At 42.5% G+C, this 15,744-nt stretch overlaps 1 protein-coding gene across 1 annotated transcript in view; it reads left to right on the forward strand.

Annotated features, from left to right (window-relative positions):
* Positions 1–359: 359 nt before the first annotated feature.
* The window catches only part of arvcfb (ARVCF delta catenin family member b), a gene marked incomplete at both ends in the record, with an annotated part of 114,623 nt that continues 99,238 nt past the window's right edge, over positions 360–15,744 (forward strand). Inside the window, one exon of the mRNA XM_079222727.1 lies at positions 360–551. Coding sequence (XP_079078853.1) covers positions 360–551 — 192 coding nt within the window. The remainder of the gene's footprint in view (positions 552–15,744) is intronic.

Below are 15,744 nucleotides of genomic sequence, written 5' to 3' on the forward strand. Positions count from 1 at the left end.
TCTGGGTATTGGCTCAAGTGCACAGTTGAACTTAAACAAATCTGACTGTAACAGACTTTCTGTACTATAATGCTGCCTCTCCAGTCATCTAGTCAGCCATCCTAATTGTTCCATTTTGATATGTGATGTTGGTCTTTTGATCATGATCATTACATAAAGCTTGTGCTGTGTGCCAAATCAACAATGTCCCGTCTTGGCCCATAAGTAAGTCTTGTATTTGACTTTGAACTTGCCTGTTGATGCCGCTCGCCCCGCCATTTGGGTCAGGGTGTCTATAATGACCTGGTGCCCACTCCTCCCCTTCTCTTCCCTTCCTTCCCGACATGGAAGATTTGTACAACTGCGACTCAACACTGGACATGGAGGACTATGATGTTCGCTCCGCCGCCAGTATTATGGCCTCAGTGAAAGAGCAGGAGGCGCGTTTTGAGCAGCTGACCCGAGCCCTTGAGGAGGAGCGTCGCAATGTCACCGTGCAGCTAGAGCGCTCCAACATTCCTCCCAACCCCCCTACCAGCCAACCGCTAGCATGGCAGCAGGCGGTGATGCAGGTAAATGATGCCAGCATGCTGGCCAACCCCCGCCATTTTTTAAACAACTTGTGTATCCTTCACTGCTTACCTCTCTCAATCAACATTCTCCTGCTCCCTCCTTCAAATCGGACCAAAATCATTCCATCGTCATGTTTGCTCATGGCCATTGCTTTTCATCATTGGTGGGACTCGAAAATCTCTCTGTGCAACTTCTCTGTGATTTTGGGACACTTTGTCTGAACCCACTGTTCTGGGTGTCGTGCAATAATCTGCTCTGTGGTGACTCATTTTTAAGATTGAGCTGATGAGATTCAACCTCTCGTTCTGTCTTCCTTCACCTCTTCTCTCTGTATGCCACAACTTGCCATTCAATCCCATCTCCTTTTACGCACTGGTCTTTGATATTGTCTTGGTGGTGCTGCTGATTGGATGTGGTGCCGCCAAGCTCTGGCCAGTGTCTGGAGGACATTAGAGTCCTGGCCAGGGCTCCTGACAATGCTGGCTGATTATGCAGGAACAGGACATGTAAGATGTAGAAATGAGACAACTATAATCCCCTAAAAATGTCAGCAATCACAACAGCCCATTGATTTACACAAGAAAGAAAGACATCCTTTCAAGCTTTACACATGTTTTACCAACCTGAATTTGAAAGCACAATTTGGCAATGCAGCACCTGTAGCACTTGGATACATCACCTTTAATCACAGTAAAGGAAGCAGGCTAATGTATTGTTGATATTGCAATACTTGCAAAGATAAAACTGCTGTGCCTACATTTGCTTGCGGTTGTATTTGCCTGCATTCAGATTTTGTCAACAGATGCGTCAGTGTTCATTTATAAAGGGCTTGCTGCCAATTTGGCCTCATGAAGGGATAATGCAGGGGATGCAGGGAAGGTATAGCAGGGTAAAGTAAGCTTGCCATCCCCTCGCCCATCGGGTAATCTGCTGCTTATCGACACAAATCCGGGGAAATACTGAAAGCCTGTTGATGCCGCTCGACCCGCCACAGTCACTCTGACTTGCCTCTGCATTAATAGAGGTGCCGCTAGATAACTGATTTGTGTGTGTGTGTGTGTGTGTGTGTGTGTGTGTGTGTGTGTGTGTGTGTGTGTGTGTGTGTGTGTAGGTGTGTGTGTAGGTGTGTGTGTGTGTGTGTGTGTGTGTGTGACATAGTGAGATATCCTCCCCTCCTCATAAACTGGTCAATGATTCAGTGGACAGTGCTTCACATGACAGGCAGTGAATTAACCCTCTCTCTCACGCTATCACTCACAGATCAGACTCATTGATAACCCCCACCCTGCCTGTTTGCACACTCGAGAGTCAATTGGGCATAACAGAGTACCACCTCATTTTACATCACTTTGAAATGTCATTTGGTCATCAGGCATTAGACTTTTGGCTTTATCATAAACATCTATAAATGCCAAAGCAAATTGGACATTGGGATGGCGGCGGGTTTGACCAGTGTCTGCTCTGGGGCAAATAGCTTTGAGGCACGTGTGCTCAGTCTTTAACCAGAATGTGCAGGGTTGTGTGTAAATGTCTGTGTGTGTGCTGCACCGTGAGACCCACTCCATTCACATAATGAGGTTGTATGAGCGAAGACAAATGCATCAGATTGTTCTCTTTCTTGCTCTTTCCTCGCTTAGTTTCTACCACACACTCACACATACTCCCCAGGCTGCATGATGGATTAAAATGGATCATGGATCAGTAACTGAGGGCTCAGATTCACAACCCAAGGGCCAGACTCAATGAGGCTTGCCATTATTTAAAGTTGGGGTCAGAAAAGGAAAAGTGGAGCAAGTCTGATTAATGAAATCGGATTCAAATAGACGCCTATTGAGAGTGATAAGCCACTGATCTAAATAGAGCTTTGCTACAAGGTGCTCATTTCAAAACAGATTGGGTCATTGCACTTTAATCTTCCATCATCATTTAGATCACTATTGTCAGTGTTTTCACACAGGCGACCCAGAGAGAGCAGGCCGAGTGGGAAGCAAATAAACATGAGAAAAACTGTCTTCAGTTCAGAGATTAATGTAGATTACTTCACACATATCAGCACATCATTTGGTGATTGGTGTCTTCAAACAGTGCTCTGAAACTCTCAACAATTGCTTTTTTCATCAAGCTGCAGGCTTCTTGAGTGTAACAGTGCATCCAGGCTCTTCTGTCCAGACCAGCCTGGATGTGGAGTGAGGTATGGGCCTGGCATGCAGCCCGATGACGCAAATACATCATTCCGTGATGGTTTGACAGTATTATACCGAAATATAGCAGTCATTTCCTCTTCAAATTTAAAGTCAAGAAGATTTGTAGCCTTTCGAGGTGTTGAGTTTGTGACAAATCGTCTGGCTAATGTTCATGTGAACATAAATTTGTTGCATAATAGGAAATAGTTTTTAGCCAATCTAGCGCCGTGGCTCCAGGGATGGCAAATTTGGGTCCCAACTGAAATATGAAAGCCAATACTGGATGGACTGCCATGCAATTGTGTACACATATTCATGGTCCCCAGAGGATGACATTGGCTGACTTTGTTGATCCTGATTTTCCTCTAACACCGCCATGAGGTTTACATTGTGTATGCCTCCATGCTGGAGCCAGTCCTGGTCTGAGACATTGGGTCTCTGGCTATTGCTCCGTGCCATTATCAGGTCAAAATTTTAATTTGTCCAAGGCTTGGTTATTATAAAATACCTGCAAATGGTATTTGCATCAGCCTCAGCGATACAAATGTCGTGGTAATTAGCAAATGCTCGAACTACCATGAAAAGGGCATTCATGGTCATTTTGTCATGCTGAAGTTAGCTTCATCCCAGACTCATAAACCCCTACAGTAGTGTGGCTGGAAACTCTTGTTCATGTTGAACCATAATGCTTAACAAGAGTTCCATGTTTTCTTTTGCAAAGAAATACTACATATTCACTGTTTTCTATGATTTATATTTGTCCTACAGAGAGTCGAGACAACACAATAGTCCCAGCCACAAATAAATCACCCTCTGATATGAAGACAAGTCACCTTGTTTAGCTGGAGTGCACACAACTAAATAGGATTAAATAACATTGTTGCTCAACGTGTTTCAAATATAATTTTAGGATTTTTGATTTGGCCCTGCATGATGTTAACACAGGGTTACACAATACATTTTGACCATTGTATTGGAACAATAAGTTTAGGAGAGGTTAATGTAAACAGCTCTGCCCTACTTTCTAAGACCTTATTAATCCAATTCTGATCCTGATTCACTTCAATATTACACTTTATGAATTGCAGGCAAGAAAGAGAAATAGAGCGGTCACACTGCGTCGTCCTGTGAAAAACATCAGAACAATGATGTTGGACACTCCATTAGCTTTCCTGATGAAATAATCAGAAGAGATTCAGTGACACGGACCGAGGCGGCTTTCAACCTGCATTTTCGACTGCACCAACATGTGGCCGCTCACATGCTAAGATCATACCCTTTCTTCATTTGATACTGCGTTTGCCTGTGGTAATTGATTTTGGCCTGAAGGAGCGTTATCGCAGAGGCTTTGAAAGGTCAAATGATGCATGGTGACAGTTCTCTGTGTGGAAAAAAGCAGACAGCACTCAGACAAACACGTCTGTTTGGAACTAAGAGAGAAGGTGACCTCATTTCATATACACCAGACACCTAATCTATCTACTCACGGCCGCTGCCCGGCACGTGCACAGATTCCATCTTGTGGTGCATACAACCACCCGGCTGCATTGACAAGCAAACTCAGGATAATTTCTTACACTATGGGTATCATTAAATATTTGTGTTTGGTATTCAGATGCTGTATTCAGTGGGCTTCTAGCATTGCAGAGGCATATTATCCCCTGGTACAAACGTTGTGGGAAGTTTTCAAAGGCTTGTGAGCTTTAGAGAGAGGGAACAGTGCAGCCTTTGATCAGTGCTGCTGTCTGTGGTGAAGAGGTACAGGCCCCGGCCCTGCGATGGCACAACACTCTACCAACAATCGCTCCAGCCGCCCTCCACCCACTTTCATCCCCACAGCCCCCCCAGCCCTGTCTTGTCACAATGGAAACAAAGGGCTGAGGGTGCTATAGCGACAGAAGATCTATCCTTCCGCTGGCAGGGTCCGGGAGCCCCTGTACCCTCGTAAATCACCTGCCTAACAATGAGCCTTAGTTAACCCCCTTCCCTCCTCGATCTTCCCCTGTCTTCATCCCTCGCTGTGCCATCAGGAACCTTCTCTCCTCCCATAAACATCCTAATTAACTCGGAGAGAAAATGCCTCCTTTGTTTATCTTTGTATGCCACCCGATTCCCGTACCCTCCTACACCACTTTCCTCTTATATTGTAGCTTCATATAGCAGCCTGCAGAAAAGTCACCTTTAAAATCTAATGTTGGTGCTTGTTTTCCATGTTCCCTCTGGAGCACCTAATCATGCTTTATAACATCTTAAAGGTTACTTGGTCCTCTGGATATTAGGAATGTTAAGGCATACACTTTTTTTTTATCAAATAGTCTGTGGCTGGTTGTCCGTCACAATATTGATTTCCAGGTCAAGACATTCCCTTATTTCCTTAACTGACTTCTTGAGCTCAACTTTCATAGCTCTTTTTCAGGGATGATGTCAAGTGAGACTGTTCCAATGCATCCCGTCTTTGTTTGTAGTAACATGTTTGTTTCTTTGTCTTCATCCTTGTCCTGTGCCTGGTGACATGTGAATTGATTTTGAACTAATGTTACACAATTTGCCACAACGTCACACTACTTCTTCTCAGGGTCAAAACGAGCAGAGCTTGTCTTTGTTAATATTATTATTCACACACTTAATATTCTGACATTGCCCTCAGTATCATAAGAAAACATTCTTGAGCTGCAAATATTTCTTCTTTCATTTTTGGAGGTGGTGGTTGAAGTGGTTTCCAAAGTGACCTCTGATGTTTATAATTTATGAGTACCTTGCTCAGAGTAAGAGTACTCTTTTTCTTCTCTGATTGTTATATCTGCATATTTTTCAGAAGCCGTTAGAGGTAAAACATTACCGTATTTCATATGAAATATGCAAATATTGAAGAAAAGTGTAAAAGATTAACATGTTTTTTTCTTATTATTATTTTCTCCCTGTCAAAACAACCCTGTACAGATCTAAAAGTAGGTTTCTGGGGTTCTGTTGGAAAAGTGGATTGTCCAACAATCGTGGGCATGTCACAGTCTCTCAAGACAGTGCAATCCATTTACAAATCTAATAAATGTTTTAAACATTTAAAGGGCTAACCCCAGTTGCCTCTTCCCACTACATCGGTTACACTTAAGCGAAGCTGCCATTTACTCGGTTATCTTTTATTCACTCCACTTCAACATTAGGAGTCAAGATTGAGGTGATGGCCCATCGATCACACTGCTAACTGCTCAAAGTGGGGAGTGATTCTCAGCTTGGTACAGGGTCCAACATGGAAGTACAGGAATTTTTACTCAATGTTGGGGTTGTGCAGACAAACAGGGAGAAAGAGGTTTGAAAGGGGGGGCAGCAGAAAAGCCTTTTGTACTGTGGGCTATTTATATTCCTCTGGGGTGGCTCAAACATCTATCCTTCAAATCAGCCCCAACGCTGGTGGACTTAATGCCTATCCTGGTGCGTCTCCCTGCCATTTGATCACAATCCATTAAGCCATTATGCTCACTAAAAGCACTAAGAGGGGTATCTGAACACTGCTCCCATTTCCTTTACCAGACACCCTCTCGGTGTACTCGCATTGGTGAACAGAGAGGCTCCATAATTTTGAAGGGCATTGCCTCCGTCGGAAAGTCTCTGAAACATTTACTTAAAGAGGACCATGGTAGTCTGTTCAGACTACCATGGTTTACTTGGTAGTTAAGTTCAGAGACTAAATTATAGCCCATATGTTTAACATAAAGTCCCTCACCTTCACAGCACCACCAGAGGAATGTGACCTTACCCTTACCAGTGTCCAGCAGGATAACCAAACAAGTGCTAGATGCTGACCCCTTTCAACTGACAGAAAAATAAATTGAAAACAGACTTTGTAGTCGGGCTGGAGGTGTTCTTCAAAGCGTTGCTTTAATTATCCTCATGAGTTTAACATACTGGTGCGACAATTTTACTACATGACTTACAAGCATATAAATGCTCATCAAATGAGGAACAGAATCGGCACTGAGCCTTGTTTTGGGAGGTGTGCAGGAGTAAATTCAGACTTTATTGGACATAACAGTCCTTGAGACTACAAATGCCTCCATGGCAAAAGGGACTTTGTGCTGAATATTTCTTTTCAATACCACCCCAGTGTGTTCTTTAATAAAGGTTACTACAACATGCAGATCTCCACAGCATGAACTGAAAAACTGTGTTTCCCATATTGTTGTCGCTCAACAAATACATTCAAATACATTAGCTGGCCTTCAGATCTACTGTTAAGTATAAATAAGGGAAAAGTGTTGCATTCACAATTCCGGGAAAGCTCACACTCTGCATCTAACAAAACCGACAAGGCAGACAATTCAGCTAGTCTGAAATGGTCCCCTCAAGACCCATAAACTAAATAGTAGATGAATCAACTCAGAAGGGGCAGCTGTAACCCTCAGCTGGATACTTTACCTGGAATTAGCTTCAAATCTAAGTCCTTAATTTAATGCTTAGAGAAGGAAACATTGGGGTATTTGCAAGCTCTCTCTTCAACCTGCGTATGTATTGGAACCCATTGGTTTGTGGACTGCCATTTTGAAGCCTTGAGTTCAGCGATTTCGCCTTCCCCATCTTGGATTACGGCCGTTGCCATGTTATTTTTGCATCAAGCAATGAACAGAAATGACCATATCTGGAATGCAGAGGAGTGACATAGAGATGCCGTATACGGCTCTGGCAGTGGCAGCAACCTGTCAATCTCTGGAAACCCGCCCTAAAGGATACTCCATTTTATGCTCTATTTTGCTCTAAAAGGGACCATAATTTACTAAATGAACATCATGCTGTATTGAGAGACTTGAAACTAGTGGTTGAGACGATAAACTCAAGTTTACAATGTTTTTTGAAGTGAGAAATACAGTAATTTTCTTATCGACTTCCATACAATCTGACTTATTTGTGCAACCGGCGGAGTCGCCCCCTGCTGGTCAGTCTAGGGAATGTAGGTTTTAAGACATTTCGCAATGGCTTCACTCGGTAGAACTGAAGGTTGCCGCCTGGGTATACCATCAGATTGGAGCAATTCAGTCAGAAGCACACATGTATTGACTTTGCACTCTGGCTGATATGAGCGCTTCCATTGCCCCCAGGCTGATGCACATTTCACTGTTGGTCAGGCTGTAAAAAGACTGAACATCACAAAGTCTGGAATTTACAAACCTTTGCCGTTTTGTGTCATAGAGTTGCACACAATTTGTCAAAAGATCATGTAAATTGTCATAATTTGAAGCCAGGCTGTGGGGCCCTCTTCATATTTTGGCGCAGTTGAAGATGGTGACATGGTGTGTGAACTGTAAGTGTGATTCTCTTAGAGAGAGATGGTTATAGAGCAGGAATGTGTGAAAAGACAGGCACTGCTCTCAATAGTCCTCTGTCCAAGTGCCTCATTCAAGCTGAACAATGGTAATGTATACCAAGCACATATTCTATGTATGGAAAAAAAACTTTAACATGCTTAAGTTGAATCTCAATTACTCCTTTTGTCTCAATTACTCCTTTTAAGTTGAATCTCAATTACAAATGCAGATGACCGTCTTCCTTTTGTCGATTTAATTTCCGAGCAAAATGACACGACAAACAGGATTCCTGAAGCTGGTCGTCAGATGCAGTGGCTGACAAACCTACCAAGAGTCAGAAATCATCAGCCAACATGTAAACATATTTTGAGGCAATTTAATTATACCTCGACAAGGAGTAGTTAGATACTAGAAAAGAGTCGCTCCTGAATTTTCATGTAAAAGTTAATGATTTGCTGCATGTCAGGCTCCGACTGGTTGATATTGTGTTGTTTGACCCTCATTCAGTGTCCAATTTACGAATGACAAGATGAAAACAGAGAGGAAAAGCCTAATCCAAACATAGTTGAATTAAAAACCTTACTGTGCTATCACAGTGTAGCAACAGAACATAGAACGTTTTGATCTAAAGTGATGTTATTTAAACAGAGCTTTATGTCCCTTAATGAAGGAAAAATTGCCTTTTTGCAAGACAAAAGCCCCCAATAGATTGGACTCTAATCCTCTGCATCGCTGAGTAGCCATTTTGCAAGGGGAAAATAAAATAAAACATGATAGTAAAAGTCATTAGATGAGGGCTTTTTTGCAAGCAGTGCCATTGTTAGAATAAACAGCAGTCAGCCTGTAACAGAGCAGATCATCCTGCTGCTGTAGATTCTCACACATACATTATTGTTTTGTCAAAGGCCCTTACACTTGCAGTGATTGTTTTAAAGAACTTAGAGCAGCAAAGTCAGTATTATCTTTAAAATCACTTTTTTATTCATTTTTAGGAGACCTGCTTTGTGTATCGTGTAATATTAGTTTAAATTTACTAATCCCTTTGTTAAAGTTTGAAGGTAAAGTAGGGTTTCCAAAGAAATATATTCTTGGTAGAGTGGAGAAGCTTTTGAAGTACTATTCAAAATGAGATGCTATTAAAGTCTCCTTTGAAACTGAATATTATAAAAACATTTTCTTTTTGTACTGAAATGCCATATATATCCACCACTGCTCCTGCCTTTGTTCTACTTTTTGTTTCTGCTTTTGCTCCTCTGTCTTTCTCTTTGTTTTTTTCTATACATCTGGCATCTTGAGTGGAAGTGAAAAACATGATAACAGATGCAGCTTCATTGGAGATGTCTGGCTGTCAAAGCACACCTTGTTGCTGAACATTAACCTTTCTACCATCTGTTCACACCGTACCTCCTGACAGAGAAGAGCTGACTTCAGGAGCTTTGATTACAACTCCTGGATTATTCATACACCTTGTACATTTACGTTACAAGGCCCAGCCGTGGGTTGGCTATACTCAGGAGAATATAGCTTCTTTTTTTTGACAGTAGCAGGTGTTTCTGGAAACTGTATCACCAACTTGTGGTGTTGAACTCATTCTAGGATTTATTTTTGAAAGGACATATTGAATATCCTGCTTTGGATATTTAGTTTACCTCAAACTGTCCTGTCTTTTATTTATTTATTAGTTTTAGAGAGTAATAGCATTTTGGTTGTTTGGTTCTCTGGATGGCAGTTTTCTGTTGGTCCGCAACTTTGGTCCAGGCTGAAATATCTCGACAACTATTTGATGGATTGCCATGAAAGTTTGTCCAGCCATGAGATGAATCTAATTGCTGATCCCCTGATTTATTTCTCTTGTACCGTGATGAGTTTGACATTTGTGGTTTTGAGTGAAATGTTATGACAACTATTAAATGGAATTTCCTGTCCCACTCAGGATGAATTGTAAAAACCTTGGTGATCCTTGTTCTTTGTGTTTAGTGGTAAATAGTACAATATTAACATGTTATACCAAGAAAAGGGAAATGGTACACCCACAAAACAATTGCATATTTGCATTGTAAACATGTTAATAGTGGTGCTTTGAGCCAAATGTTAACGCTAAGTACAGCCCCACTGCTATGTGGCATTATACTTATTGTCTTTTTTGAGTCGAGATGGTTTGAGATTTGGCAAATGTTTTATAAAACAATAATCACATAAAACTATGAGGTAAAGCAAAACACACATGCCCGGAGGAAATAAAGAGTACTGCTTCTATTCTAATCTGCTCCCATGAGTATACCAAAGCACTTAATGGATTTTTAAACAGGGTTATGAAACTCACTCAATGCTTAAATGGCTTGAATGGAATGTGATATTGCAAATCACATGAGACAAAGTAATGCACTGCAATTAAAGTTATACACCTTTATGAAAAAAATAAAACCCTTTTTGGAGGTAATGCTTGTTGGACACATTCTTAATAGTATTGTTGAAAGTATATAGTAAATATAATGGTGCATGATGTTCTTTCATTAAGAACAAATGAAACAGTAACTTTCAGGGAGATGAAATACCAGGCTTGTGGAATGCAAAACCTCAGCCATTTCCCCTCCGTTTAGGATTTCTCCTTTCTCTGTTCTTTTTTAAGTCGAGTCATTATTTTCCTCCTTCTTCCTTTTCTGTCCAAACGTCTCTCAAAGTTGTCCTTAGTTAGGCTTCCATCGACGTTAGTAGATTAACATTCCTTGACAGTCTTGGTCACAGTCCTAGATATTTAAATGTGAATTATTTCACGTACGTTCCACCCCTCCCTTATATCAAGTGCAGTGAGAGGAACGGGACAAAGAGGTGGAGAAAAGGAGCTGTGTGTGTGCAGCGTGTAAAAATGTGCAGAGTATTGGGTGCCTTTGCCTCAAAAGGGACAACTTTTGTTTTGTGTCTGTGAGGCACTTTCCCCCCTCCTCTTCTTTTTCCTCGTCTCTCGCCGTCTATGCCAACAAGGGGGAGGGGTCGATGGATTGACAGACGCAGCTGGAGTGCATAGAGGGAACTGGTCCCACCCCACTAAAGATGCCAGACATAGACCCAATGAGAGAGAGAGAGAGAGAGAGAGAGAGAGAGAGAGAGAGAGAGAGAGAGAGAGAGAGAGAGAGAGAGAGAGAGAGAGAGAGAGAGAGAGACTGCTGCACTTCCAGCTCCTGCTGCCTGTCTGGGAACCCTCTTTTCTATGAACATAACCCCCCTTCTCAGCCTCCCTGAGGTTTTTGTTCTCTCTGTGGCTAACTTTTTTTGTAGAAAGAGTGTGTGTGTGTGTGTGTGTGTGTGTGTGTGTGTGTGTGTGTGTGTGTGTGTGTGTGTGTGTGTGTGTGTGCGTGCAAATGCACACAGTTTGGTTGAGCTCCATTCCTATTCTTGGATCTCTGCTTTCGTTAGGGAAGGGGCATTCGGCTGTGGGTAACGGGCCCCTTTTGCCCCTCCATCTCTTTCCATTCCATACATATGTACAGCATCTCTGGAAAAGAGAAAGCTGGGTCCCTTTTTTCAGCTGTATAAAAGCAGCATGAAACAGCTAGGATTACACTGGATGTAGGGTGATATTACTTTCAAAATAAAAGCATGACAGCTTCCACAAAATTGCATTGTTGCAGTTTACATTTGTCAACCGTTCTGCTTTCATACCCTATCACTGAATATATGTTTCACTGAATATACTTGGTCGGTGTCCTTTAGAGTACTTGGTTACTTTATTATAGGTAGAGGCCTATGTGTTACCTGGAGACCTCCAATATGGCCAATAGCAGTATGCCACTGTTTTGGGAGAATGACCAGGGCTTATGCCTATAGTAATGGAAAAAGTAAAGTTAATGACATATTTTTTTTCTTTCAATTTGATTTAGCTTTCACTTCAAAACACACTTAACTCTCCTGAGAGGCACCAGCAGTTTTGTACAAAATTACATCTCCTAACGTATAACTATGTCTGTGCTGTAACCTAAAACAGACCCTTTTTGTTGGCCATTTGTTCGGCTTCACAGGATGTATTGGATTGGCTTTTACAGCTATTATATGATTTGTAAATCTTTGCTAGTTTTATTTGATGGAATATGGCTATATGGTTGGTAAGACATGGATTATGGTTGTTTCAAATGTAGGCCAACCCTTGTTTTTTAGTTGCCAGCAGGTAAAGCAACACATCCGCAACACAAGCTGAATTTGGATGCCATGTGTAATAGTTTCGCTTTTACTGTGAAAGGATCAGCGCCCTACTTCCGGTATTCCGGCCGCTAACTCTGTCTGGCTCGACACAGCTGAGCAGAGGATGGCTGCTTGCGTCTGAGCTGCTGCCTCTGCGCTCACAGAGGGAAAACTCAACGTAAATAGACAAGGAAATCGCGAGGAGAGGAGAGGAGGGAAAGGAGTTTTCCAACACCAGGAAATAGTTGTCACACATTTATTTCGCCGGGAGGTTTTACTTTTTTTCTGGAAGGAAGCGGGGGATTTTAAACCATGCCTGCTGAAGTGAAACAGGTTAGTGTTGCTGGGTCTGTCGGGCTTCTCTCATCGTATCTTCAGCCTCTGTGACTCTTCCAGTCTTTCTCCTCCTCCTCCTCCTCCTAATTGTTTCCTCATTGTTTTGATTTTGTTGCATTTCTATAAAAAAAATCCTACATCATCACTCTTTATGTTTTTTTTTATGTAGCTTTTTTTCACCCGAACCCGTCCGGAGTATACATGACAGCGTCTATTCTCAGATTTATCGATGTCCTTCAGAAGGATAGTGCGCGTAATATGCGTGTGCACGTATGGATGTGTGCATGTGTGTCGGTAATATGCATGAATGGAGGGGGCTGCATGACATCAGATACAGTAAGGTCGAGTAAGTACTTCTACCACTTAGTGACCATTACATGCTGTAAATAGTCGTGTGTGTGTGTGTGTGTGTGTGTGTGTGTGTGTGTGTGTGTGTGTGTGTGTGTGTGTGTGTGTGTGTGTGTGTGTGTGTGTGTGGGTGTGTGTGGGTTGGGGTGCTTCTCTTGCAGGAAAGCAGTGTGTTGACTTATGAGTTCCCTGACACATTCATGGCCTCAAACGTGTCAGTACCACCTATAGAAGGTCTGGTGTGATCATTGGACAAGCAGTGAAGTATTGAAAGTGTGTCCCTGATCAACGCCAGCGATGTTCTGAATGAGCCCAGGCCAGGATTTATAGCCAATGGGGCTGTAGTGCTAAATGTGTGAGAGACATGGCATTAACGTCTTTTGTCTTTTACTTGCACAGATTCCGCAGGAATGTGCTTTTGTGAGTGCGTTACTGTGTCTGTGTGGGTGTGTGCGTACCAGACCATGATGTGCATACATTATTGGAAGTGTTTCTTGTGTTTGAAGCGCATCCACCGGCAGCCCACACCATCACAACGCTCTTTTCCCCGCCGAGCTTGGCAGCGCTCAGAAGCTAAAAAAAAGAGGAAGGAGACAGACATCCAAAAAGAAAGAGAGTGGAGGAAAAAAATGTGATTGAATAAGGTCAACTTCCCATCAGCGCCGCTCTCCTCCGCTGGGTTGAGAGGGGCGGAGTTACACATTCCCTGTTTGGCAGACAAAAACATTCTGTCAGCTCTCCACGTTGCTCTGATAATAATACATTAACAGTTGCCCCCATGGATAAGTGCCACCAGATAACTAAAGGAGCCTCCGCCACAAAAAGAGAAGCAGTTTTTCCTCCCTCACACTCTTGGTTATTCCCATTCCTTGGTTTTGATAAGTTTGAAGTCTGTGCACAAAGTGGGAGTTGATGGATCAAAAGCAGGACAAATAATGCCTGTTGGAATCCGTGCTTGGATTATGTCAATGGGATGAAATGCGTTTCAGCAACCTTGTGTCCGTGACCCCCTTAAGACCGAGATAGTTGGCATGCTTGGGGGCAGGCCGGCATCGTGGCGTGACCTTTTCAACTCGGCTGGACATTCCTCAGCTAGGGAGCACCTGCTTGGCCAGTGCTGTGTGAGAAAGGGGCTTCAGCGTGTGTCAAAGTCACACGCAGCCATATAAGGATCAATGTGTCCATGTTGTCATTCTGCTTGCTTTTGCTCAGTTATTAAGAATAGATTGGAGGAGGTGTTGAACCACCACACTTTGCAGTGGTATTCCATACTGTATACTGTATATGTCCTTCAGGGTGTCCAACAGCTTAAAATCAGTTTTATACTCTGAAGAATGTAGACAGCAAGGGGAGAGGACAGAGATGTCGATCTGGTGCGACCTCATCTTAATGCTGCAGCAGAGTTTACGGTAAATGAGTTTTAGCCCACTGAAGATTACTGAATAGCCCTCAATTAGTGGGGGAGCCTGCACCAGACCACGTCTGAGTTAAATATGAAGTGTGATTTATTTTAGAACTTTACTCCAGCAGGGTTTCGCCCCAAATCCTCCAAATTTTGTTGCAGCATCTTCTGCTCATGAAAAATAGAAGACAAAAATTTGTTGTGAAGGAGAAAGGAAAACATTATGAATAATCCAGCAGTCATCATTTTGCCAAGGTCTATCAAAAACCGACTTTACTTTTTCTCCGCAAACTAGAAGGACCCGTCTGAATAACAAAATCATTCATCAGTGATTCAGAAAAAAACTAACGGAGGTCTTGTCTTCAGACTCCGGGTTACTGCCAGATTCTTGACAGCTAGCGGGGCTTTCAGCTGCAGCAACTGAGCAACTGAGCGTTCCCCTCCTCTTCCATGGTATTTGATTTCTTACCAAAATTAAAAATCCGTCAAACTTTTTTTATTTGACAGCCCGACCGTCGCTGCATACTCCTTTTCCATTAATCTCTTCAGGCTCCCCGTTTGGGACTGCAGAAGATGTTGTGCAGATCAATATTTGAAGACATGTAGAGCATGAGGAGGGGCATTGTTTGGGGATTGGAGGCCATAGAAGAATAATGCCAATGACCGGAAACATAGCTGGCGTCAATAGCTGTGGAGTGTCCTTTACTGGGGGGTTGGGTGCAGGATGGGAGAGCGAGGGGGGTCATGAGTGCTGTTGTGTTTTGAAGGCGAGAGGGTTTTGGAAGAGGCGTGATCATATGCTGGTAGGTGGCTGGTGACTGGTGACACCAGATGGCCCTCCCACCACACAGCCTGGCCCATGTTTACTCCCCATGTTTCCCATACCGTTCCCATGACTGGCCTTATAGCATGACCCATGACACAACATGGCTTGACATGTTACAGTATCTGCCACTCCGCCCACCATCCGCCTGCCTGCCGTCCTACCCACTTACGTCTCTCACTAGATGCCTGTTTTTGGTTTTAGGTAACCTGAACTGTATTTATATATGAACAGCTGAGACCATATATGAACCTTCACATGATCACGACCCCATCAGCATATAAGAGCTCAGTCAAATAGTTTGCAAATATTTCTTTGTGAAGTGTTCAACTTCTTTGAAATACCAAACGGATGTATTTTGGCAAAATAACTTAATATATATATCTAAATATGAAGATTTTCATTACCTCAGTGTGCTCACAATACATTTTTTTAGAATATTTGATCTGTTTGCTATTATCTACAACAAGGCTGCTCCCTCTTAGATGATTAGTCGACTAAATTATTATTTCCAAGAAACGTATTAGCACATCTCTGGTAAACACAAGATGTATAGTGGTTCAGTGGTGTAATTATTTGTGAAGAAACTTAGTTTTACAGGTATGTTGTCAACTAATCGTTTAGATT

The sequence above is a fragment of the Taurulus bubalis genome (genome assembly GCF_910589615.1).
Source record: "Taurulus bubalis genome assembly, chromosome: 8".
NCBI lineage: Eukaryota > Metazoa > Chordata > Actinopteri > Perciformes > Cottidae > Taurulus > Taurulus bubalis.